Source organism: Perca fluviatilis, chromosome 22 (genome assembly GCF_010015445.1).
Source record: "Perca fluviatilis chromosome 22, GENO_Pfluv_1.0, whole genome shotgun sequence".
NCBI lineage: Eukaryota > Metazoa > Chordata > Actinopteri > Perciformes > Percidae > Perca > Perca fluviatilis.
Window position 1 is genome coordinate 8,549,182 of NC_053133.1, and position 24,595 is coordinate 8,573,776.

At 40.1% G+C, this 24,595-nt stretch overlaps 2 protein-coding genes and 1 pseudogene across 2 annotated transcripts in view; all 3 read left to right on the top strand.

The window, feature by feature from the left end:
- LOC120552268 overlaps window positions 1-9,286 on the top strand; it is a 21,604-nt pseudogene extending 12,318 nt beyond the window's left edge.
- LOC120552265 (leukocyte elastase inhibitor-like) overlaps window positions 1-24,595 on the top strand; it is a 73,058-nt gene that overhangs the window by 25,883 nt on the left and 22,580 nt on the right. The window lies entirely within an intron of this gene.
- On the top strand, window positions 13,467-23,550 carry LOC120552267 (armadillo repeat-containing protein 3-like). Its single transcript, XM_039790158.1, has 17 exons — window positions 13,467-13,590; window positions 13,813-13,868; window positions 14,061-14,178; window positions 14,681-14,796; window positions 15,063-15,141; window positions 15,247-15,422; window positions 15,533-15,727; window positions 16,021-16,204; window positions 16,338-16,490; window positions 16,574-16,682; window positions 17,284-17,533; window positions 17,872-18,008; window positions 18,363-18,531; window positions 18,723-18,817; window positions 20,560-20,727; window positions 21,045-21,207; window positions 23,236-23,550. Exons 2-17 carry the CDS (start codon window positions 13,821-13,823, stop codon window positions 23,440-23,442), a joined length of 2,367 nt encoding a protein of 788 aa, XP_039646092.1. The 5' UTR covers window positions 13,467-13,590; window positions 13,813-13,820; the 3' UTR covers window positions 23,443-23,550.

Here is a 24,595-nt window from a genome sequence, read left to right on the forward strand (position 1 = left end):
AAATATTATTTTTACTTATTTTTATTGACATTTTATCAGACCTGTATGATGAAATGGATAACCTGCAGTTCCATCGGCTACGTAGGTCGTGTCTGGCCCAGTAAAGTAGTGGGATTTATAATACCAAAACATTGTGGAACTGTTAATACTATACTGGTTTTCAATAAGAAGTCTTTATCATATTACTTACTGTTTAACCTGGATAAACAGTAGTATAATGCTTTGATCAATTCTATGTGAGAAAGAATAAGTATATTACAGGAACTATTTTTAGTGCCCTATTTCTGCAGGTGTTTCTTCCCTGAGAGCAAAAGAGTAATTCATGTTCTTAAAAAAAAACAAAAAAAACCTGGTTGAACTTTCAAATCTGGGGCTGTTACACTATTCAAGAATGAAGGTCTAATAGTATTTGAAATAACATTTTTAAGGGGATGAAATGTACATGCAAGTGTCTTGTCTGACCAGTTTAAATGTAACGGGAGGTATACGTCACATAAGAAACATTTTTGACAACTGCCTAAACTTTATCCCTAACCACAACAGATGGGGGTGCTTCGCATTAACAGGATGGCATTTGACTGGTTTTCAGGGCGTGTCAGGAGCATAGACTGTTACTATTTACAGTCAATGGTCAGGAGTCAGCTTGAAACTAATATAAAGCTTCAGACAGAAGTCATCCTGTGAAAAGGAAATAGTCCTTATTACTCGAGGAGCACCAGAGAAGTGGGTAAGTAGAGGATGACTCTCATTCATTTTGTCACGGTGACATTTGATCATTTAGATTGCATATTAGTTGGTGTAACAGCAGTAACGTTAAATTGATCCAGACTAGAAGAACTTTTATCCTCATTGTCTGGTGTTATGAATAGTAATTTGTGTATGTAATGTAGGTACAGTATAATGTTATATATAGCTAATTAATGTAACATAAATACTTTATTTCAACATTATGTTAAATTATTTAACCACTACTTTACTTTTGTTGTTACTAATATATTTTGGTGGGTAAAGGTTTGGGTAGGTGAACCAATTGTTATAAAATGTATACTGAATTAACTCTGCTTGTGTATGTAATGTAGGTACAGTATAATGTTATATATATCTACTTAATGTAACAGAAATACTTTATTTTTGCTATCCAAGAGCGATTAGAACCATTTCACCTGTGTTTTCTACTATATCACATTAAAAAGACACTTTCACACGTGTGGTGTTTTGTAAATATATTTACAATCTGCTGGTAAATAAACACCTCTAACGATGCAGCTAATTTCAACATTATGTTAAATTATTAACCATAACTTTACTTTTGTTGTTACTAATATATTTTGGTGGGTAAAGGTTTGGGTAGGTGAACCAATTGTTATAAAATGTATACTGAATTAACTCTGCTTGGTCTATTTAATATTTGCTGAACTAAAGACTGAGTCTTACTGGTTCAGAAATGGTCTCAATATATCAGATATTCATATTCAGAGACTTTCCATGTAATTGTAAATGAACAAATATTTCAGTGGAGTTTGGCCCAATGAGAGAGTGAGGTACTAGTCAGATAAATAACATTATTTTAAGTTTTTAATAATTAATGCTCTGTCCTCTTTCCTGTGTGTCAGACACAATGGCATCTCCAACCCCTCTGTCCAAGGCCAACACCACCTTCTCTCTGGCTTTGCTCAAAAAGTTTGGAGATGACGACAAGACGGCAAACATCTTCTACTCCCCTTTCAGCATCTCTTCAGCCCTGGCTATGGTGATGCTGGGGGCCAGAGGAAACACAGCCACACAGATGTCAGAGGTATAACACTCACACACACTCACACACACTCTAATTGTCATAAAAGTAACAGATTAACATCGCAGGCTGGTTCAGAGTGATTTGAGTTTGATTGATTTACAGTTTTTTTCAGTTGCTAAGCGACAGTGGGCACAACTGGAGTCAAATGTACATGTGCAAAACTCAAGCCACTCTGGATTACCAACAGTCACCCGAGCTAAACCGTTCACATCACCTGCAAAACTCATTCAAAGCAACGCAACTCTTAACACACGTCTCAGAGCAGGCTCAGTGCAGCCAAACACTCAGAACAAGCCTCACCAAGATAACACACACTGAGAGTAAAAACACTAGCATCAAACACCAATACAGAAATTACAAACTTTCTCATCTTTACAGTTTGAACAATTTGAGTGACTTGACACTACTCAATAGTTTATTTTAGGAAAATATATAGATTGTATAATATACCAATTTTTACGTAAGGTAAACAAGAAGGAATGAAAATCAGCAGTTTTCTTCAATATAGTATTTTGTCTCTGCTAATTTTTGGAATTACTGGGGTACATACGTAACAGTACCAAAGAATAGTGTGACTAATCCTGCCTCTCTCCAGCATCATGTGGCAAGTTTTCTTCATCACATTGGATGTCTGCATCATCTCTAAATACAAATGAATGTGGTGTTTCCATTGCTTTCACCTCCATTACTTTCTGAAAATCAGTAAGCATGCAGATTTACTGTTGTAAAGATATAATGTATTTCACTTTTCTTTTTTTTTATAGCTGTGTACAAAACCTCAGACATCTTACCTGGACATATTGGTATCTCTGCTCTTTTACCCGTTTCTCTCAAATGGTACAGTGTATAATTGTTTCATTCTTATTTGGTGTTTGTATACAAAAAAAGGCTTTCTGAGCTTTCTCTATATAAATACTGTATACTGTATGTTCACTAACAAGTCTAAAACAAGACACCTGCTTAGGCTTTGAGCTAAAATTCCAATCAGCAGTGTTTGATAGGCACCAGACTGACATTTATTCTGTTTTGAATGTGTGGTTAACAGTTTTGACAGCAGTGTGTTAGCATTTGAACAAAGTGCTGTAAATCTACAGTGTTGTGCACGTTGTGGTTAAAGTCATGGAATAAGTGTGTAGAGTTTTGAAAACTGTGTTCAAGCAATGAAAATGAACTAGAGTTTGGTCCACGTGAACTGCTGCTGTGCAGACTGTAGTTAGAGTTTTGCACATGTGACTCCAGCTGGGCCCACTGTCGAAAAAAACTGTAAACTCAATTATTCCCAATTAGACAATAAATATGAATGACTTATTATAATCATTACAATCACAGCCTTCACTCTGACTATTCTTCCATGTACAATGTAGATAGTTGTAGAATGAATTTCTAATTTATTAGGACGTTTAGGGTTCCTTTGGAAAACACATTGTCAAGCTTAATTTATGTATATCTAGTGATTATCAGTAATATAATTGTAATAGAATAATAAGTGATTTACACTTTTACACCTTGAGGAGAATAAAACCTCTCACACAGTGGCAGTCTGTGCACCAGAAGAAACAACAGAAGGGCCTTGGCAATAACAAATTGACAAAAAACAATTCTAAAGAATTGCTAAAGCAAAGCCACACCTGGGGAAGTGTGAGAATGTGGGAGGGGCAGGACCTTACTCTAAATCCACCATGTTTCTAAGAGCACAACTCCAGTCATTTGAAATGATAATATTGTGAAAGATTACAAAAGAAAAGTGAGCGTACTGCATACTCTAGTTACTCACCATCATTTAACATAATGTATGCAAATGCATAGCACTGTTGGAACCATCCAGTAGTGAGTTTGGCTTGATGTCAAGCCCCGCCTTCCCGCAGGCTGCAGCGAGATACACTTGGTCCTACGTGGAACTTAACGGACTGCACACAGTAAGGAGGCTTAAGTTTCTGGGCAGAGGAATAGTGTGTTTTATTAATGTCAGTAAGGCTAATGCTGCCACTTGTTACGACATTAATGTGATTTTAGATTACAGTTTTTTCCAACTGCTTACACACGTTTTCAAAACTATGTCTCCTTTTTTCAAAACTCTACACACAATTCCCAAAACTGCACACACAAAATGCAAAATGCCTCACATCTCCTTCAAAATGAAACACTGCATTCAAAATACCATGTGTGTGTGTGTGTGTGTGTGTGTTGTGAGTGTTTGTGCGTGCTTGTGTGTGGGCGGGGGGGGGGGCAGAATTGTATGCACTTTGTGCACAACAAAGTCTGATTGATTTGTAATGCTGAAATAGTCATTAGATAGTTGCATGCAGTATGGACGCCACTGTAAAGCTACTCAAGATGGGCTTCTCTCCCTGATCTCATCAGAAATGGCTCTCCTTCCTCTTCTTCCCTCCTCCTCCTCCTCCTCCTCGTTGTTATCCCCTGTCTCTTCCTCCTACTCCCCTTACTCTCTGTCTATTGTTGGCATCCATTGTTCCAAACAGGTAATCTGACCTTTGGCCTCTGTATAGGCCTATACTAAAGCAATGATTGGTTAGTGTTCAGTTATGACATAATGTGTTTGCACATGTGAGGAGTGTGTGTGTGTGCCCTGGTAAATAAGTGTAGCATTTTGATTGGTTGTGTTTAGAAATGGATAGCAAGTCACTTCTTGTTAGATTTTTGTGTCTTAGGTAGAGAATTGTGTTTAATGTTTTGAAAAAAGTGTTTTATGCAATTGAAAACTGAGTGAAAGGCTGAGAAATAGCTTATGGTTTTGGAGATTTGCTGTGTAGTTTTGCACTTTGAGTGAGAGGTTTCAAAAATCGTGTGACATGAAAAGATTTTGTGTGTAAGCAGTTGGAAAAAACTGTAATACTATTGATGCAGCTATTGCATGCAGCTATTGCTGCATGCTTGATTTATTAATCTGCTCGGACCATCGAGTCCAATCTATTTTCTGTGAATGTATCATTTGATCACGATACTGTTGCTATTGTGATTGACTAATGTAGCCTGGTTTAAAACTGTAAATGCCACATTTCTTTTCTCCCGCTGGGAAGAAGTTAGCTACTGTACTGAATGAGAGTGTGATCATTGTCAGAACCTCGAAAATCAAGACTCAAGGTGCCTTTTCTTTATTCCAAGTGTGTTTTCACTCCATTTCTCTCTCTCTCTCTCTCTCTCTCTCTCTCTCTCTCTCTCTCTCCCTCTCTATACACACACTCTCACACATAAAAACACTGTCTCACAGAGACACTGTGTTTTTGCTTTGTTTTGTTGTAGTTTAAAAAAGGGTATATTGGTTTTAATTGATCGAAGGATTATTGATAATTTTGAATTTAATAAATTCTACTATATTTTAAATAGCGGTTGCCTGTGATTATTTGTGTATTTATTGTAATAAGCTGGTTAAGCAGGTCGTTGCTCGAATTCACCCTTCCTTTTGTTCCTTTAAAGAATACCAGATAGATTAACCAAGTTAAGATCTGTATTTTAAAGGGAACACCACCTAATGAGACTGTTTCACAGTTTGATTATTGGTCTGTGACGTTTCAGGGTGGTGCCCTGTTTTGATTGTTTGTTGATTTGATAAAGTTATTAATAACCATATTCATAACTTTATGAATATTGATAAACCTCTTTGATAATTTGCCAATAATTAAATCTGTACACATACAAATTCCCAACAGCATGGAGCTCTAAAGTCAACAACTTAAAGGAAAACTTGGCTTATTTAGTCTATAGTCTCATCACTTAACAGGGAAGATGCCCAGTCTAATATACTGTTACAGAGGTATATTAGACTGGTCGGTCAATGCTCAGTGCATCTCTGTAACAGTTGTCTCCTTTGTCCACAGTGCCTGAAAACCAAGGATTGTCAGGATGACGTCCATGTTAGCTTTGCCCAACTGCTGAGTGAGCTCAACAAGGCTGGCGCTCCGTATGCCCTCAGTGTTGCCAACAGGCTGTATGGGGAGCAGTCCTACCAGTTTGATGAGGTGTGTGTGTGTTTCATGTGTGTTGTGAGAGGCACTCATGGGAATATTTAAGCTCTGTAAGAAGGAATGATGAATGAGGGAGTAGACAGCAGCAGCGTGATTGTGAAAATGCTCTTCTTGCTGTAGTGACTTTTAGTTCCACTAACTAAAGTTAAGCAAAGAGATTAATATGTTTGGATGATCAGAATCAGTACATGTGTTGTTGATGGTTCCAGGATTTCTTTGGAAAAACCAAGAAGTAATACAACGCAGAGCTGGAGACTGTTGACTTCATAGCCGGCTCAGAGGCTGCCAGGCTCAACATCAACAGCTGGGTGCAGAAGCAGACTCAAGGTGGATCATACACACTAACACACATGGAAACATAGCAGCAACCATTTTTCAACACTTTAGATTTATCGATATATCGATTCAATCATCAATGATCAAATATTATCAATACAAAGTGAAAATATTGATACATATCTCCTCTTTAAGTGATAAAATGTGTTATTTACACCACTAACTAATATACCACAGCAAACATAGCAGTTGAGCTTAGCATTTTTCAACACTTAAGACTTGCTTTCAGTTGTGTGACATTGCTTCACATATGTGTCAATTTTGTTTACCAGATAAAATTAAGGATCTGTTGGCCAAGGGTGATGTGGACAGCCTGAGCAGGCTGGTGCTGGTTAATGCCATGTACTTCAAAAGTGACTGGAACAGGCAGTTTCAGCAGTATGCCACACGGGATGCTCAGTTTAGACTCAACAAGGTAACACTGCTCAAAGAAAACATTTAATTGACTAACACTGATTGACAAAAGTCTGTTAAAGTCAGTAAATATGGGTTTTTAAATCAATAATATGGTAGCATAAACCATTCACACCATAGACGCTAATTCTGACTTCTTCATTGAAGTAGTGAAAAAGGGTGAAGGAAAGAATTCAACATCAGGGCTAGGGTTGGGTACCGAACTCTGTACTTTTTGGGGTACCGACCAAATTACGTCGGTACTACCGTGGACTGATTCACGCTAAATTAAACAGTGAACAGCAACACACATTTTAGCTACCAGATAAATTACCACTTAAAGGTCCAATGTGTAGGAATTTCTCCCATCTAGCGTTGAGAGCATATATTGCAATCAACTCTCTCTCGCCAGGCAGTTCACAGTAGGTATTGCAGCTACGGTAGCCTTCACGCTTCAAAAAACGAAGATGTACAAAGGCTGTCTATCAGCCGTTGTCAGTATGGCGGAGGGTGGCGCGGACGCACGCTTCACACCGTGAGCGGGCACGCACGTCACCCGACGGAAAGGAGAGAGAGAAAGAAAAGGAGACTGCAGCGGTCCAGAGGATAATTAACTAGTTGGGATTTAGTGTGTGCTTCCAAAGCAGCTCCAATGTTCACTCTCTTTTCCGATGATGCTGGTCTCTTGCTCTTTTCTATATCTGTTTTCTTATTCTGGCCGAAGAAGAAGACTCCTGTTCCTGAAATTTTGGATTTTGAATACGTGTGGTCCTCCATGTTTCTTCAAATTTGCCGGGGCCAGGAAGCGACGATACCCATTAACAGCAGCTGTGAGTCGGAGGCGGAGCAGTATAGCCTGTATGTCTCTTATTGGCTAACATATTCAAGATGGCGCATGGATATGGAGAGTCTACCCCACTTCATGCAAGCGCAAATGTAAAATTTCAAGCCAATAGGAATACTTGGAATTGATGGTGGTGGGAAATATTCATGAAAAAGGACAAGTTTGTGAACGGGCAACACAGATTTTGATAATGAACAACTACAAACTTTACACACTGGGGCTTTAAAAAGATCAATATCAGTTTCACCACTTTACCTTGCCATGAGAGAGCCCTGTTGAAGTTTATGCAGTGGAAACTGAAGGGGTTCTTCAAAGCCACCAGACAATAAAAGTCATTTTACCTACCAGAACATTAGGAGCTGCTCGTCTACCACTGCCTCATTCTCTTGGTTAGTTTTTGTTATTGCATGACTTTGGTGAATCCAAACTAACCCTTTAAAACACCAAAGTCACACAATTACACAAACAAAGTAAGTGATCGAGGCAGCCGTAGACCAACAACTCCCATCTTCTGCGAGGAAAAATTATTAGCGAGTTAGCACCGTGAGGAGGTAATCCTAGCCCAGACTGAATTTCGTTCTGAAAGTCAGTGTGTTGTTTTCAGAATGACACCAAGCCGGTGAAGATGATGCACCAGAGAACAAGGTTCCCTTTCTCCGACATTCCTAATGCCAAATGCAAGGTACTGATGCCATTGATTCATTAATGAATTGTAACTGACCAGGCAACAATCAAACTAATCATTTATAACTTTTTGTTAAACAGGATTTAATGACATTTCCATTGAATGTGAATGATTCAAAGGAGAAAGGATGAGAGTTTGGTTATGATCCATTTTACCATACAGTAACTGTGAAACTAACTGCCTAAAAATATTTTTGCATGTCATCCCATAAGCTATGTTGTTGATACACATAACACAGTTGTCACACCAGTGTGTGTTTTGTGTGTGTGTGTGTGTGTGTGTGTGTGTTGTGTGTGTATATATATATATATATATTTGCTGTAATGTTTGAAACCCTCTGTTGAACAGATCCTAGAGATGCCTTACAAAGGGAAGGAGCTCAGCATGCTCATCTTTTACCCAATGAGATGGAGGACAGTACAACAGGTCTGGAGAAGGTAAGACACACACACACACACACACACACACACACACACACACACACACACACACACACACACACACACACACACACACACACACACACACACACACACACACACACACAAAAAAACAGAGACAGACAAACTAATACTTGATTCTGTGTCCACCCCCAGCTGGAGAAGCAGCTGACCTATGAGAACTTTATGGAGTGGACTCGTCCAGACATGATGGATAATGTTGAGGTCCAGGTGGGGCTGCCTCGGTTCAAGATGGAGGAGTCATATGACATGAAGGAAGTCCTGGTCAGCATGGGCATGGTGGATGCCTTTGACATGGCAAAGAGTGACCTCTCTGGTAGGACATGTGCCTGGATCATATCAGATATATTCATAATAATTTAAAAAACAGGCAGCTGAAACCTGAACTGTCTCCTGTCAGTTTAAAAGAGACAACAAGTTAATACAGAGGTTCTCCCTAATCAGTTAGCTGTATTAATGTCGTAGGGTAAGACCTGACATTATATTTATTTAAAATATTAATGGTCTCCTTTGTGTAACAGGCATGTCTCCTGCTAACGACCTGGTAGTGTCAAAAGTCGTCCACAAGGCTTTTGTGGAGGTCAACGAGGAGGGAACTGAGGCTGCCGCTGTCACTGGTCCTATCATGAGGCTGTTATGTGGCAGTATAATGTGTCCACCCATGTTCATCGCAGACCATCCCTTCCTCTTTTTCATCCGACATAACTCCTCCATGAGCATTCTCTTTGCTGGCCGATGCTGCTCCCCTGAGTGAGCAATACATCGTTTAGAGTAGTGTTACTCAACTGGAGGGGGTTACAATACATATAGTATTGAAACAGTATACAATTTGATTTGGCATAACTATAAAAAGGTTGAGAATTTCAGCCCTAGGGCCCTATCTTGCACCTAGCGCAATTGACTTTGTACACCGACGCATGTATCGTTCCTATTTTGCACCCGCAGACACACATCGGTAAATTAGGGAATGAACTTGCGATCCCGGGGGTGGTTCAGCAAAAAGAGGAGGCGTGTTCAGGCGCAAACGTTCCCTAGTGCTATTTTGCAGTTTCAGAAAACAATTCCGCCACAGACCAGGAAACACCTAGTCTAAAGTCAGTGGCGCTAGTCTAAAGTCAGTGGTGCGTTATTCAGATGCTATTTTAAGGGCGCATGCTTGGCCATAATGTAGCATGTGCACAACACGCATACACTTTGTTTCTCTCATCTACACGGACGCAGCAGTTCCCATTTTTGCAAACCATACATAAAAAATAGAATATACTACTAAAAAATATTACTGAAAATGCGCTTCAGGTGTTTGGATAGGTCAGAAAGGAGTAGGAAGGGGCAAAACAGGAGCAAGTGGTGCGTTTGGAGGTACGCTTCATGGCTGCAGCAATCCTCTCCAGACTTGAGGAGATGCGCCCGAGAGACCGCAGCAACATCCCCACCCGGTCAAGACGGGCATTTATTACTTTGCCGCATCCCGGACAGCTCCCGCTGGAACAAGCGCGCCTGCTCTTAAAGGGAATGTGAGATGACGCTGTGATTGGTTTATTGCACGTTACGCCCAAACCACACCTAGCTACTTCAGACCAACCCATTTATCCCGCTGGTATAATAGCAACAGCGTCCGAGATTCGCGTTTGATAGTTGCGTTTCAGATCGTTAAAATAGGGCCCCTAGAGTTTTAGTACTAATCACACCCTGAGTTCCCGTCCCATATATTTTGAACACCAGAATGTAGTAAAATGTAATGTAATGAGTAAAAACTTCGGAAACTGTGGCTTCTTGTTTGCGTCACTTCTTACATTCTGTGTTCATCCTGAACATTAGGTTCTTGCATTGTTTATCTTTTGCACCTAATCTCATCCTATGTTCTGTTTACTTCATGCATGGCCCTCTTTGCTGTATCCTCACACCCTACTCTAGTTAATGTATACCGGTAAAGTCTAGTTTATCTTCTCTTAAACCTTACACCCTTTGAAAGTATTTGCTTTTATCACAATTTCTGTTATGCCTCTTTTTTCAACTGCCAGGCATCAACTGTACCATATTAATATATGACGATTGCCGATTCTCTGCACTTTATCTATAGAACATGCATTTTCAGCCTTTAATATATTCAGTTAACCAAAGAGAATAATGTGATGAAATCACATAGTCAGAAAGATATGAACTTGGTAATTATTGGAATTGTAATCAACAAAGTGCAGTTATTTGTCATTGTACCACAATGCATATAATGAATTTAGACTATAGAAAAAGAGTTTATATGAAGGTTTGAACTGGTATTGATTCTAGGTCATGTTTATGTATGCTTAATGCATATGAAATAAAAGTGTGTGCTTCACAAATAGTTGTCACATTTGTTTTTTTAAAAACACATTTTTATTGACAATTTTGTGTGACAAGATAGATATACAGTATAATATATACACTGAACAAAATTATAAACGCAACACTTTTGTTTTTGCTCCCATTTCTCATGATTCTAGTATGTACTGTGTAAATACTTTATCAGCCACTGTCTTCTACTTTTGGCAAAAGATTTTGCACTTGTCTGATTTTGAATATATATATATATATATATATATATATATAAAAAAAATTACATATACTGTTATAGAGAATTTTATCCATATCACCCACACCTAACCTCAGCCCTCCCTTAGCCGCCCGAGCACGAAAGTGCTAGGCCCTGCACTTGTACAGATGCACTCGATTTAAAAAAAGTTGTCCATGTGTCAATTCTAGCAAACCTGCTAGAGTGTCTGGACACTTTCAGCCTCATTGCCTTGTATACATTTTTGCAGCTCATGTTGGCATACTACTTTTGAGCTGAAGGTCATGTTTTTACAGGCAGGAGGAGAATGAGATTCAACACTGTTAAGGCAAGGAAAGGCATGCCGTGTTAATGAAGCATAATAAGCTCTTAAGGAAATGCAGCTTGACTTGAACATTACAGGGTGTGTTGAAATGTCTTTGCATGTAAGCATAATGTGTACACACATGGACAATTAGGCCCTAAACTACAGTTGGACATTGTTCTTCCTGAGTGCAAAGAACATGGTATCTGAAACAACTGACAGAGTTGCAACTAAGTGCAACTGACTTTTCAGGGCAGGACCAAGAGGATGCTAATTAGTCATCTATCCATCACACTTCTCACAGTTATTAACCAGAAAATTTCAGCTTAACTGACAGGTTGTCAACCCTAAACCAACTGTAGGCATTTGATCTTGAGTGGTTAAGGTTAGGATAGCTGATTGGTCAGGGGATAGGACCTGAACAAATGGGGTTACGTTACCTTGCGTAAGCATGGACACCTGGCCAATAAATGCTATTGAAAGGTGGGTCTTGGCGTGGCCATAGTGGGATTCGTAATATTGCGTCCTGCCCGGCTCTGGCTTATTTGCACAGGTGTTGCTGAATTGTCTCGTTTGTCTGTAACGATCAGGTATTCCCCATTTGCTGATTAGCTAATGAGTTAGTGTATGACTACATTACGCAACAGCAGCACTACAACCAACACGATTAGCTCTTTGTAATACAGTCATGTCAGTGCAATATTGCTGTGTTTGCTCTGGTTTCAGTTGTCTCTTAGTCCCATAATTTCATTTTACATACATTTTATATAGCTATATATAAATTATTTATATGAAATTATTTGTCATAGTATTTGCCTAAGTATAATAAAATAAATCAAGACTGCAAGAGTTGTATTACTGCTGTTAGAAAACATAGCTTCATGTGTAGCCAGTCATTTGTGATTAGTTTGTGTCAAAATATACTTTCACTTGTATCGCCTTTAAGCAGTCAACTCCAAGCACCTTTGCAACCAACATTGGTTGCAATATCCTAGCATCTCTGCTCTACCTCATGTAGTGTTGCTGTGTGTGTGTGTGTGTGTGTGTGTCAGTGTGTGTGTGTGTGTGTGTGTGTGTGTGTGGTGTGTGTGTGTGGCACTGACCTACAAAAGTCTTATCACTCTTGAAGAGCTCCTTTGAGTAATTGTGAACTACTTGGCCAGTGTAGTCTTTCAGCTGCGTTAAACTTCAAACGTATGCTAATTTGGTGTTTTCTCAGAGGCTGTCGAACATGCTCGATGAGACTGGAGGTCTGGCCAGAGGGAGAGAAGGTAGTAAAATAGATGACACCAGAAGTAAATCCTGATGGGGTAATTCAAAACAAACACAACATAAACTCTGGCTGCACCAAAGTTAGAGCTATAAATAAAACAGGTAGAGAATGGTTTAGAATCAGAACTGATGCTGTTTTCTAACCAAAGAGGCAGAAAAGAAACTATATTTATTTCCTAGAGCAGATGGGGTGGAGAGATTACTCTTTTCTATCAACAGATTGTGAGTATAAATGAGGAGGGCGAGGAAAATAGAAGTAAAAGTGGGTACAGAATATTCCAATAAGTACTCAGTAGAAAATGGAACTCCGCAAGGTAGTGTATGTAGTTCATTATTGTTTAATATAATGATCAATGACATCTTTGAACAGGTTGGACATAATGTAGGAAAATCACTTTTTGCTGATGATGGGGCTCTTTGGGTTAGGGGTCGAAACCTGGACAATTTTAAAAACAAAATGCAAGCTGCAATAAACAAAGTGGAAGAATGGACTAATATATTAAGGGGATTTAAACTGTCCATTGAAAAAACACAAGTCATATGTTTTGCTAAACGACATATATCAGTACCTATGAAATTATATGGACAAATGATTGAGCAGGTCAGAGTAGTTAGGTTTCTTGGGGTTTTGTTGGATGAAAAGCTGACTTGGTGTCAACATATTAAGGTGAAAAGAAGTGCAAAAAGATCAATCAATAGGGCATCATTATTAAATGTGTCTTTCACGGGTAGAAGGTAGTGAAAACACGAGTTACGGGTTGCCTGGAACGCAGCATTAGCCTCTAGGCCTCTTTATGCAGTTTATGGTTTAGCCCAAAGTGGCACGCGTTGCCTAGCAACGGGGTGTCAACCTCTTTTTCCACAACACTAAACTTAGCTAGCTAGCTACGGTCTTGTTTTTCTGGTCGGCTGTCATGCTAATTATGAATCTTGAACTTGTCCTTTAGTTTGAAAAATAAAAACAAACAGGTAAGTCACAGTGAATATATATATTTTTTAAAGTGATGACTGCAACTTTGTTTTAGAAGCGTCATTTGTGAACACTAGCTAGTAGTAGCCGGCTGTCAGGTTAGCTTTGTAGTTTAGAAAGCATAGCTGGCTATATTCATGACTGCAGGTATTGAACGACTATCTGTGATCAATAAACGCTGTTTAGAACAATATTGTTGAACAGTTTCTCTCTAACGCTAGGTCACAGAATGGGAAAGAAAGTTAAGAAGGAGAGCGAAACTCCATGCAAGGAAACGGTGAGTAATGAAAGCCTTCTCATCTTTACCTTTTAAAAAGCCTAGCTAGCTAACATGTTTCTGAAAGGTCTTTTTTATATTTCGTGTCCATTGAAACACATGCCAATAGCCTAAAAAACAAACCGACAATTCCGAAGACAGACATAAGATCAGTTATGAAGCATTTGCATCCCTCTCTCCTCACAGTTACAGTTTGAGCCACTACCTGTTGAGGCCAAAACTCCAGCAACAGTAGTGCTGCTGCTGAGCTGCCCAGAGGAGGACATCCTAGTCAAAGCCTGTGAAGCAATCCACAAATTTGCAGAGAAAGGTACATTAGACTACCCACGCTAACCCCTAGACACATTAGTTTTTTTTTGTGGGCAACCCTGCAGCTGAAAAGCACAAAATGTACTTGTGGCTGACCACTGTGTTATTTCCTGAGATTTACTATGAAATCTACACTATCATTTAATTTGTTTCCATTCTATGCTCAAGCACTTGACATGTATATGCTGTGTATGTGTGTAATAACTAACAACAGAGTGAAAACTGTAATTTCCACTTGCAGGATCAATAAAGTATGTCTTAATCTTAATAATTTTGTGTATCAAGAGCTGACATAAAATTATCAACACATTATAATATTATGTATATTACTATGTTGAACACTTTAGCATGTTATCTGCCATTGTCTTTTATATTCAATCACATTGCAGTGTTTATCTTCACTACTTCACTGACGCATAATAAAAAATGCCCACAGGCACTCAGGTCTGTTTGGCACCATGCTTACAGTAACTTCCCTGTTCACTGTCTCCCCCTGTTGTTAGGAGATGAGAACAAGGTTTCTCTGCTGGGACTCGGGGCATTGGAGCCTCTCTGTCAGCTCATCACTCACAACAACAAGCTGATCAGACGCAATGCTTTCATGGCCTTGGGCACAATGCCCCCCACCGGGGTTACAAAAAAAAAAAAAAAAAAAACACCCCCCCCCCCTCTGAGGTTGTTTGGTGGCTTACTATGCAATTGATGTGACTGGCCGGTTAACTTACAGACCAACTTCCTGACCATCTATCTGCTTGTCAGGCGATTGACTGTTAAGAGATTTGTTGACTAGTTGCAGAATTCAGTTTTGTTTATTTACAGACTGAGTGACTGATTGATGTGCTCAATGAATAACTGCCACTCAGTTATTAACCTTGTCTCATGTTTCTATTGCAAGGTGATATAAAGAGTGCTCTGAAAAAAATAGATGTCATTCCATCAATCATTGACAAACTGTCACTTGAAGGTGAGTCACTTTGATCACACAACGAATAGACTCAGAAGTAGATATTTACTGTATATGAGCTGCAATAAAACAAAGAAACAATGCCATTTTTTTCTCCTATTCAAGAAGATATAGTTGTCCATGAGTTTGCAACACTGTGCCTGGCCTCTCTGTCAGTGGATTTTGTCTGTAAGGTCAAGATCTCTGACAACAAGGGCCTGCCACCTCTAATCCAGCTCTTATCCAGTCCAGACCCCGATGTCAAGAAGAACTCCCTAGAGATCATCTTTAACCTGGTTCAGGTGACTCAAAGCTGTCAATCTAGAGAAGGTTACAAGGGCATGGGTGAAATGTAATTGTTCCAAAGTTCTTGTTGTCTTTTTGTATCCTGTGTTGTGCTGTATGTATGAAGGACCACCAAAGTCGTCTGGCATTACATGAGCTGGGAGGGATCCCTCCACTTCTGGAACAGTTGAAGTCCGACTTCCCTGTCATTCAGCATTTGGCTTTAAAAACGCTACAGAATGTCACCACTGATACAGATACATGCAACACCTTCAGGGAAGAGCAAGGATTTGAGAAGCTCATGGATATCCTCAGTAACATGGTAGGTAGGTGTGTGTGTGTGTGTGAGAGAGATAGAGAGAGAGAGAGAGAACATAAATGCTTTTGTGGTAAGATGCTAATGTATGTCTTTATCGTGCCATTAATAAAAATGATAAGACAAAATATGGAGAGGATAATAACTGCCTGTATATGCAGTTTATGCTTGCACCATTAGCAGGAAATTGTTATCTTTCAATTAACACTTGTTCTCACCTCCTAATTCCTTTTCTATCCCATTCAAGGTCTGTGTCTGCTACAGCCTCTGCCCCTTATCTATGCTTTTATTTCTTCCAGGACTTCCGTGACCTTCATGCTGAGGCCTTACAGGTAGTTGCTAATTGTTTAAGTGACAGTAAGAGTTTACAGCTAATCCACAAGGGTGGAGGACTGACGAGGCTGATGGAGTCTGTTCTCACCCCCAATTTACCTGAAATCCAGTCCAACGCTGTTAAATGCATCGCCAGGGTTGCTCAGAGCTGTAAGCAGAGAAGGGGACAAGATATAATCATTTTCTCATAATTTTCCAACAACAGGTTTGGAAATCGAAATGGTATACATACCTTATCTTTGTGTGTTTTTCTGTGTTTGTTTTGTTGTGTGTGCATGTGCAGCCGAGAATCGTAAACTGCTCCATGAGCAGAATGTGGAGAAGGTTCTGGTAGAGCTTCTGTCTGTGGCGGACATCAGCGTGAAAACAGCTACCTGCCAGGCTGTGTCAGTCATGAGCTTCCACCTAGCCAGCAAAGACAGCTTCAGAGACCTGGGTACATACACATTCACACAGCCACCTTAGCATCAACACACTGGTCATGATAAAGTGTGAATGAGTTGGATTTATGTTTTTCAGATGGTATCCCAGCAGTTGTACAGTTGCTGAACAATGAGAGTTTGGAGCTAAAAGAGGCAGCAACCCAGGCCCTCTCCAACCTCACACATAGCAACCAGTTAAATGCATTGTGAGTAACAGACAACCTATTAGATAATGTAAATGTCACCCCTATAGTTACTTACTCAAAAGAGACCTGGAAATGAGTGCGTATGCCACAAAGTTTTAGTGATATGTGTAACTTATTGACACAAGTGTAAAACATCAAGTGATAAGTTTGCAGTCTCTAAAACTGAGGCTTGGAAGGAGGTGGCATTTTGAAGTTGAGCGGTGTGCCTTCCTCTCGGTTACTTAACAAATGATTCAATGCTTCATCTGTCTTCTCATGGTTCTCCCTCACTGAAATTCTCTTTATCTCTCTTCTCTTCCTTTCTCCATTTTATCTTCCACATTTTTATTATCCTGAGATAGCTTCCCTGTAGCCATCGCCTCTCACTGTCCGATTACTGTGTCTCCTTCAGCTCTCGGGACATTTACCTCCACCTTCCCTGCATCATTCCCTCAATATCCTTATCCTCTTAATGTTTGTTATCCCTTGTACTATTTGTGCAATTCCCACATATCATACATATTGCATACATTCTGTGTTGTATGATATGTTATGAGACTTCATTAATTGCCAGCTCTGTATGATGCAGTAAATCTCCCATCCATTTCTGTGCTATCTACAGCGCAGTGTATGAGGCAGGAGGCGATGAGATTCTTGTCCAGCAGCTGTATGGAAGCTGTCGCAGGACGGTGGCAAATTCTGCTGCCACGCTTGGCAACATGGCAGGACAGGAGGTCATCCGCTGCAGTATCTTGTCACATGGAGCTATACAGGCTCTGGTGAAGCCCTTACAGTCTACAGATACACAGGTTCTGATCAACACCACGCTGTGCCTGACGGTGCTGGCCTGTGATACAGAAGCTAGGGCAGAGGTTGGTGTTTGTGTGTGTCTAGTCTATACTGTATACACAATGTTTCACTTCCTGGATGCTCTGTTGCTGCCGTAAATTACGTCTGGCAGTACCTTCAGCTTTCTTTGTGTTGGGATGTTAAACTCCAGTGGATTTATGAGGACTATGGTTAACTGCTCCTCAGATCTCTGCAGGATAAATCCAGACAGCTAGCTAGACTATCGGTCCAATCTGAGTTTTCTGTTGCACAACTAAAACAACCTTTGAACGTACGCATGTTCCACCAAAACAAGTTCCTTATACATTTTCAAACAATATTTTAAATGCTTTCTTTGACATTAACGCCCTGTCCTACATAGCTACAAAATGCTGGAGGCCTTCACCCACTGGTCAATTTGCTGCGCTCCTATCACAAGGAGGTGTTGCACCATACATGCTTGGCTATCAATGTCTGTGCCAGTGATGTGAACACCGCTGCGGAGATGTGCCAATTTGGGTAAGACACTGCGATGACAGTTAACAATGACATTAGAACATGACTGATGAATCATGAAATGTAGAACTGAAGGAGTGCTGTTGAGTAGTGTAATGTAAAAGCAGAGTAAAAATGTAGTGTTGCAACCAACTCAGAGTAATCTCTTAAATAGCCAGTAGATGACAGTATGGGACAGTATTATGTAGTAGTATTATGTAGTGCCCTATATTTAGTTTAGTTTATTTATTTCTAAATATAGGGTACTAGCATTATGTGTAGCTCCAAAAGAAATAATAGGTAATTTTGTCCATATGTGTTCATATTTTTTTAAATATTTGTCATCAATGTCTGAATATCTGTAAATGTGTGTCTCAGAGCCCTGGAAATGCTTCAGGAAATCAACCTATCAGTGAATCGAAGGAGCCGTTTCAGCGAGTTGGCCATGATCAGCCTGCTTAACTTTAACTTGTCTGTTAAATACAGCCTGACAAGTCACTTGGCCTCCACTGACATTATTAGTGATGGCTTCTATGATGTTGGAAAGGTGTGTGTGTGTGTGTGTGTGTGTGTGTGTTATTGAAAATGATGTCTAACAAAGGTCACTTAAAGGAATCTGAGCTTATATACAAATACAAAAAACCTCTTGTCAAATCTCCAGACATACTCATAATCTGTTACTTTAACATCTCTCTCTCTCTCTCTCTCTCTCTCTCTCTCTCTCTCTCTCTCTCTTAGGCTTGTGCTGGTCAAAGGATTCAGACTTTAGAGGAACTGTCCAAGCAGCCTGTCAACGAGCACCGGCAAATCATTGTTGTCAACACAGCCACAGGGTAGGTTTTCTTTTGAATGTTCTACTACAACTAAACATTGTGTATTATTTGTATGCATCATAACTCCAACCCAGTTTCTGTGAAAATATATCCAGAAAATCCCCAAACTATTACAGCTAAGCGGGCCTTTTACACAAGTACTACACAGTGGGAAACTAACAACAACAACCACACAGATGGGGGTAGAGCATTGGCTGAGACTTGGCAAGTTTCCTACACTACAAGCCACACCATGTAGTTTGTCAGTGTAATTTATTGTGGCTGCAAGTACTATCACCCTCCCCTTGTCTACTCCAATCCAGTGCTCCATTTTTTTTCCTTTTCCTTCTCTTTTCTCCCCCTCTCCCTGTTGCCTCCAGTGCGCCGCTTTAGCGTGGCCTCTCAGGGTAAACAATCCCATTTTTTAAGATGGCAACACACTCAGAGTATAAGAGAGTTTGTGTTTAGACTAATGGACTTACACGCACAACCATGCACAAGTGCACATGCATGCATAAAGATTCCTGCACACACACACACACACACACACACTTTCACAAGCTTCCAGCATTTTGATGAATTAGCGTTGCCAAAGAGAGCAGTACCCCCTCAGGGTACCTCTGGTCCAACCCATTTCAACCATTGTCCATCCTGGAGCATGCATACACACACAACATCTTAGGCATTCTTAAGCAGTGTGTTATATAATCTATCCATGGCTTAGTATGACCAAAGTTTCACTTTTTAACTATATAAAGCAAAATGCCTCTTACTAGAATGAATTAAAGATTAAGGGTTGGCAGACATTTGCTCACTAGGTATCTTCTAATTTTCTTATGAAATCTACGTAAGAATATGTTCAGAAATGAAAGATAACATATTGGTATTAATTATTATCAGTGTATATGTGAACACGTGTTTTCTACACATGTTGCATGTATATACTCTTCTCTTGGATACCGGCAAACTATTTCAAAGACAAGAACAATAGGATCTCTCTGACACATGCATACATATTCCAATGTACATACTGTGCGTTACAAGTGTTTAAGAGGCACCCGTAACAACTAAATATTATACACACATGTCAACTGAAAATATAAAAGATAGGGGGTTCTGGTGGAGGAATATTTAGGATAGCACACGCCCTGTAGTGGATGGAGCTTGAACCGTTTAGTGAGTGATCTTTCTCAATACAGCACAGCGATACAGTAGACCTAATTATGACATATATCAAAGGCACTGTAGGTGTGTGGTCTGAAACATGAGTAGAAAGAAAATATACACACATCAGGTTAGCCACAACTACCAACAATTTAACTAGGTGTTTCTGATAATGTAAACACTAAAAGCAAAAATAATCATGCATACGACTATCAATAGGCATGCTAACACTCATATTAGTATCAACTACTACCAACATTAAATACCCGCTGACTGTGTAGCTGGGCGACGTCTCAATAGGCAGTAACACTGTGTTCTTTTGAGAGTGCAATTAACTTGTACACAGTAAGAAATCTATAAACAGGATTACAGAACGTACATCAGTTTACAGAATGTACATCAGTTATCTTGACACAGCTTAGCAGTTCCTGTTAACAAGTGACAATATTGATCATCACACAGAGGTAACATTACAGTGAGCCAAAATTACACATGCTAATTGTGTCTGTAAACTCAATGTTTGTCATTTCACTCAGAGTAATGTCCATAGTTGAAAACAAGTCTCAGATTTATTTTTAATTCACTGTCTTCCTGTACAGAAAGAACAAAAAGGATGATAAACAGAAAAATGAGACCCAGCCTGAGTCTCCTACAGAGAAACCGTGGAAGATGATGGATGACGTCTCATTGCAGCTTCTAGTTAACAAGGCCAAAAATGTCATCCTCCCACTGAGTGATGAACGAGAGCAGTGTGCTGCCTTGGCCAGGTAACATATTAATGCAGCCAGCACATAACCAACATGCAGGGATGTTGCTACAAATAGAGAACAAAATCATCTCATATTATATAATTAGCAGCCATTGTTTTTAATTTTCCAGAATCATTTTAACAAATTGAAACAAGACACCCTGGAAACTGTATTTGCACACCAGCTCATATAGTGCTAGTAAGGGTTCACTAAAAATGACACCAGTGGCGTGTAACAGCATTATAGAACACACCACTCTGTGCAAAAGGATGCAAAACTAATTGTGAAGGGTCCTGCATTCTAATGGGTTTTGTGTCCATGCTTTTGGATGCCAGGCTGGTGAGTGAAGCCATGGGCGGAGCAGTAGAGATGGAAAAGTTGCATGAATTCCCATGGGTGCTGCACCTCAGCGAGCTCAAGTTTCAGCTTCGGTCTAATGTTGTTCCCATCGGTTTGATCAGCAGGGGAATCTATTGCCACAGGGCACTTCTCTTCAAGGTACCACTGACTTAGCTACCACACAGCATCATCAGCGGTTTCCCCCTCTGTACCAATCTTTTCCTTTCACGCACATCTTTTAACATCCTATTTCATGAATCTTCTATATAAATTATCCCCATCCTCCACTTAAAGTATTATTATAATAAACTTAGCACAAAAAGTAAGGACATTTGTGTTTGGTAGATTATTTCTCTGTGGTAACAATGCTTTTTAGCAAAACATTTTTTTTTTTTTTATTTAACCTTTATTTAACCAGGAAAGTCCCATTGAGGTTAAAAACCTCTTTTTCAAGGGAGTCCTGGCCAAGAGGCCAACATCTTATACCGTTGGAAAGCCTGTTTAGTTCCCTTTCAAATGGTGCCCCATTTGTAAGGAACATGCATTTGTGGGAAGAGCAGCAGCGCTGAGTATGTGGGTTGCGCCCATGAAAATTTTTCCTAATCTTCTTTGCCATTGCCAAACAGGTTATTTTGCTGTTTTTTTTACTTTGTTTTGAGCTTCTGGTAACCCTATGTGCTGCCAATCAGGTGCCAATCAGGCACTGTGAGCATGGGCCCTACTAGTGTAAGTACAGCTACAGTCAGTAAGTGTCTGCTCCAAGAATCGGCATGCCGCGTTTTACTGATCTGGATAGGGCCCTTCAAGCAACTTCAATCTGGTGTTCCGCAAAACCAAGTTGCGGCATTATTTGGAGTGAGCCCCAGTACCATCTCCAAACTGAAGGCCAAGTTCCATATAACGGGGGATGTCAAAGACAGGCCGCAAAGTGGGCGTCCCAAGACGACGACACCCCAAGAAGACCATTTCCTCACCCTGTCAGCACTTAGGTGCCGTAGGCTGTCTTATACAGATTTGCAGTCAAGGTTTGCAGAACGATATGGCTGACGGCTTTCTGCCCATACAATCCGGAACAGACTCCACACAGCCAATCCCTGGTCTCATAGGACTGCCAGGAGTCCTGCCATGACTGCCCTTCACCGTCAGGCCCGTTTGCGCTGGTGTCGGCAACACATGCACTGGAACCTGAACATGTGGAGGAACGTTATGTTCAGTGATGAGTCCAGATTCAGCCTACGGCAGTTGGATCTTAAGGTCAAAGTGTGGAGAAGACGCGGAGAACACTATGCTGATTGCTGCACCAATAGAGTAACATCTTTTGGTGAAGGCAGTGTGATGGTGTGGGGCGGCATCTCCCTCACTGGAAAAACGAGGCTTGTCATCATTGGAGGCAATCTCAATGCAGAGAGATATGGAGATGAGATTCTGCAACCAGTGGCAATCCCATATCTCCACAGTCTGGGACCGAACTCTATCCTCCAAGATAACAACGCTCGCTCCCACGGGGCGGGGTTTATCAGAGACTACCTCCAGAATGTGGGAGTGGAGAGGATGGAATGGCCTTCCAGCAGTCCTGACCTCAACCCCATTGAACACTTGTGGGATCAGCTTGGGTGTGCTGTTCGTGCCAGAGTGACCAACACAACCACGTTGGCTGACTTGCAACAAATGCTGGTTGAAGAATGGGATGCCATCCCACAGCAGTGTGTGACCAGCATGAGGAGGAGGTGCCAGGCTGTTGTGGCTGTGTATGGTTCTTCCACACGCTACTGAGGCTCCTGTTTGTGAAATGAATACATTGTTAAATTTCCAATATGTCTTGTTTCTTCAAACTTCAGTCATCCAATCCACCAAACACCAAACGAGTCAATGGCAGAATAAGCTGTTTGGCATTGGCAGAGAAGATTTGGCAAATTTTTCATGGGCGCAACCCACATACTCATCGCTGCTGCTCATCCTACAAATGCATGTCCCTTACAAATGGGGCACCATTTGAAAGGGAACTAAACAGGCTTTCCACCAGTATAAGATTTATTGCCAAAAAGCATTGTTACCACAGAGAAATAATCTACCAAACACAATATTTACCTTTACTTTTTGCTATTTTTATTAAATAATTTTTAAAATTTCTCATTCCATCCATCTTGTTTCCAAATCATAATAGCCTGACCTGTCTTCACTTTTCAGTGTCTGGCTGATTGCATTGGAATGAGCTGCACACTTGATAGGGGTGAGTACAGCCGGGCTTGGAACGAGGTACTCCTCTTCAATGGGAATCCCTCCATGAATGAGCGCTCCTCACAGCCCTGCCGCTACATAGTAGACCTCATGCACCAGCCTGGAAGGCTGCTGACAGCCAATACCCCTGCGGCTGTGCAATACCAGACTATCTAGACCAACACTGTAGTGTAGAAATACTGCAGTACATAATGCTGTGACTGGACATTTTACTTGGATGCATTATAGATATTGATTTATATTGTGTATTTGCTGTATGGCAGACCATAAATCCATACAATAAAGTATTATTCAAATAGTCAGTTGATTATTTTGGTGCACGCAAAAGCCAAAAGGTAAAATGCTGTTTTAAACACACTGGTTTAACCTGGTTCTTCGCCACAGAAGATTCACGATGTAGTTACTGTAGCAAACAGTGCCCCGGTGCACCTAGTTCAACTCTGCAGTTGGAGTTGGTCATCAGGTGATCTTTATCTGCTGTTTGTGCCTCAAGTGAGGTCAGGCATACTACATGCTATAGGCAGTGCATAAGTATTTAGATCCTTAAGTAAAAGTACTAATACCACACTGTAAAAATACTCTGTTGGTAAGTAAAAGTCCTGCAATGTTACTTAAGTAAAGTAGCAGTATCAGGAAAATGTAGCCTACTTACAGTATTAAAAGTAAAAGTACTCAATGCAGAAACACCTTCACATTTTAGAAACTAGAAACGATCAAAACATTTCTGTCAATTAACTAAGTGTTTAATGGCTAATCATTTCAGCTGTAGATGTGGGCCAATATATCATTGGGTAGATTAATTTATAATAAAACATAGTATTTTATAAACTACATGTATTTGTGTGCACAAATCTTAAATTTTATTTGCAAAGTAACTAAAGCTGTCAGATTAATGTAGTGGGGTAAAAAGTACAATATTCCTCTCTGAAATGTAGTGGAGTAGAAGTAGAAAGTAGCATGAAAAGAAAAGACACAAGTAAAGTACAAGTAACTCAAATTTCAACTTCAGTACAGTACTTAGGCCTAGTTACATTCCATCATTAGCTATAGCATTAGGCTACTCAGCACCATTCCTTTAATATGTGTGGCATACTTCCTATTGTAAGCTACCTTAAACTAAATGTGGGTCAAAGCTGAGACCCATTTGTAATTTTGGGCTATAAAATTGACTTGACCACCACCACCAACCAGATTGATTGCCCCGATTCATCTTTCTTTTTTTTCTTCTTTTTTTTAACAAGCCATAAAGCTGGCACGCAATTAGGGTGCTGTTGTGTATAATAAGGACGCTGGAGGAGAGGTTTTTAAA

What these genes read in the sequence shown, in the direction of transcription:
- LOC120552267 (XM_039790158.1), top strand. Translation starts at nt 13,821, where the DNA reads ATGGGAAAGAAAGTTAAGAAGGAGAGCGAAACTCCATGCAAGGAAACG. An exon ending in ATACAGAAGCTAGGGCAGAG is followed by an intron (nt 17,534 to 17,871) that starts GTTGGTGTTTGT and finishes TGTCCTACATAG; the next exon opens with CTACAAAATGCTGGAGGCCT. An exon ending in GCTTCTATGATGTTGGAAAG is followed by an intron (nt 18,532 to 18,722) that starts GTGTGTGTGTGT and finishes TCTCTCTCTTAG; the next exon opens with GCTTGTGCTGGTCAAAGGAT.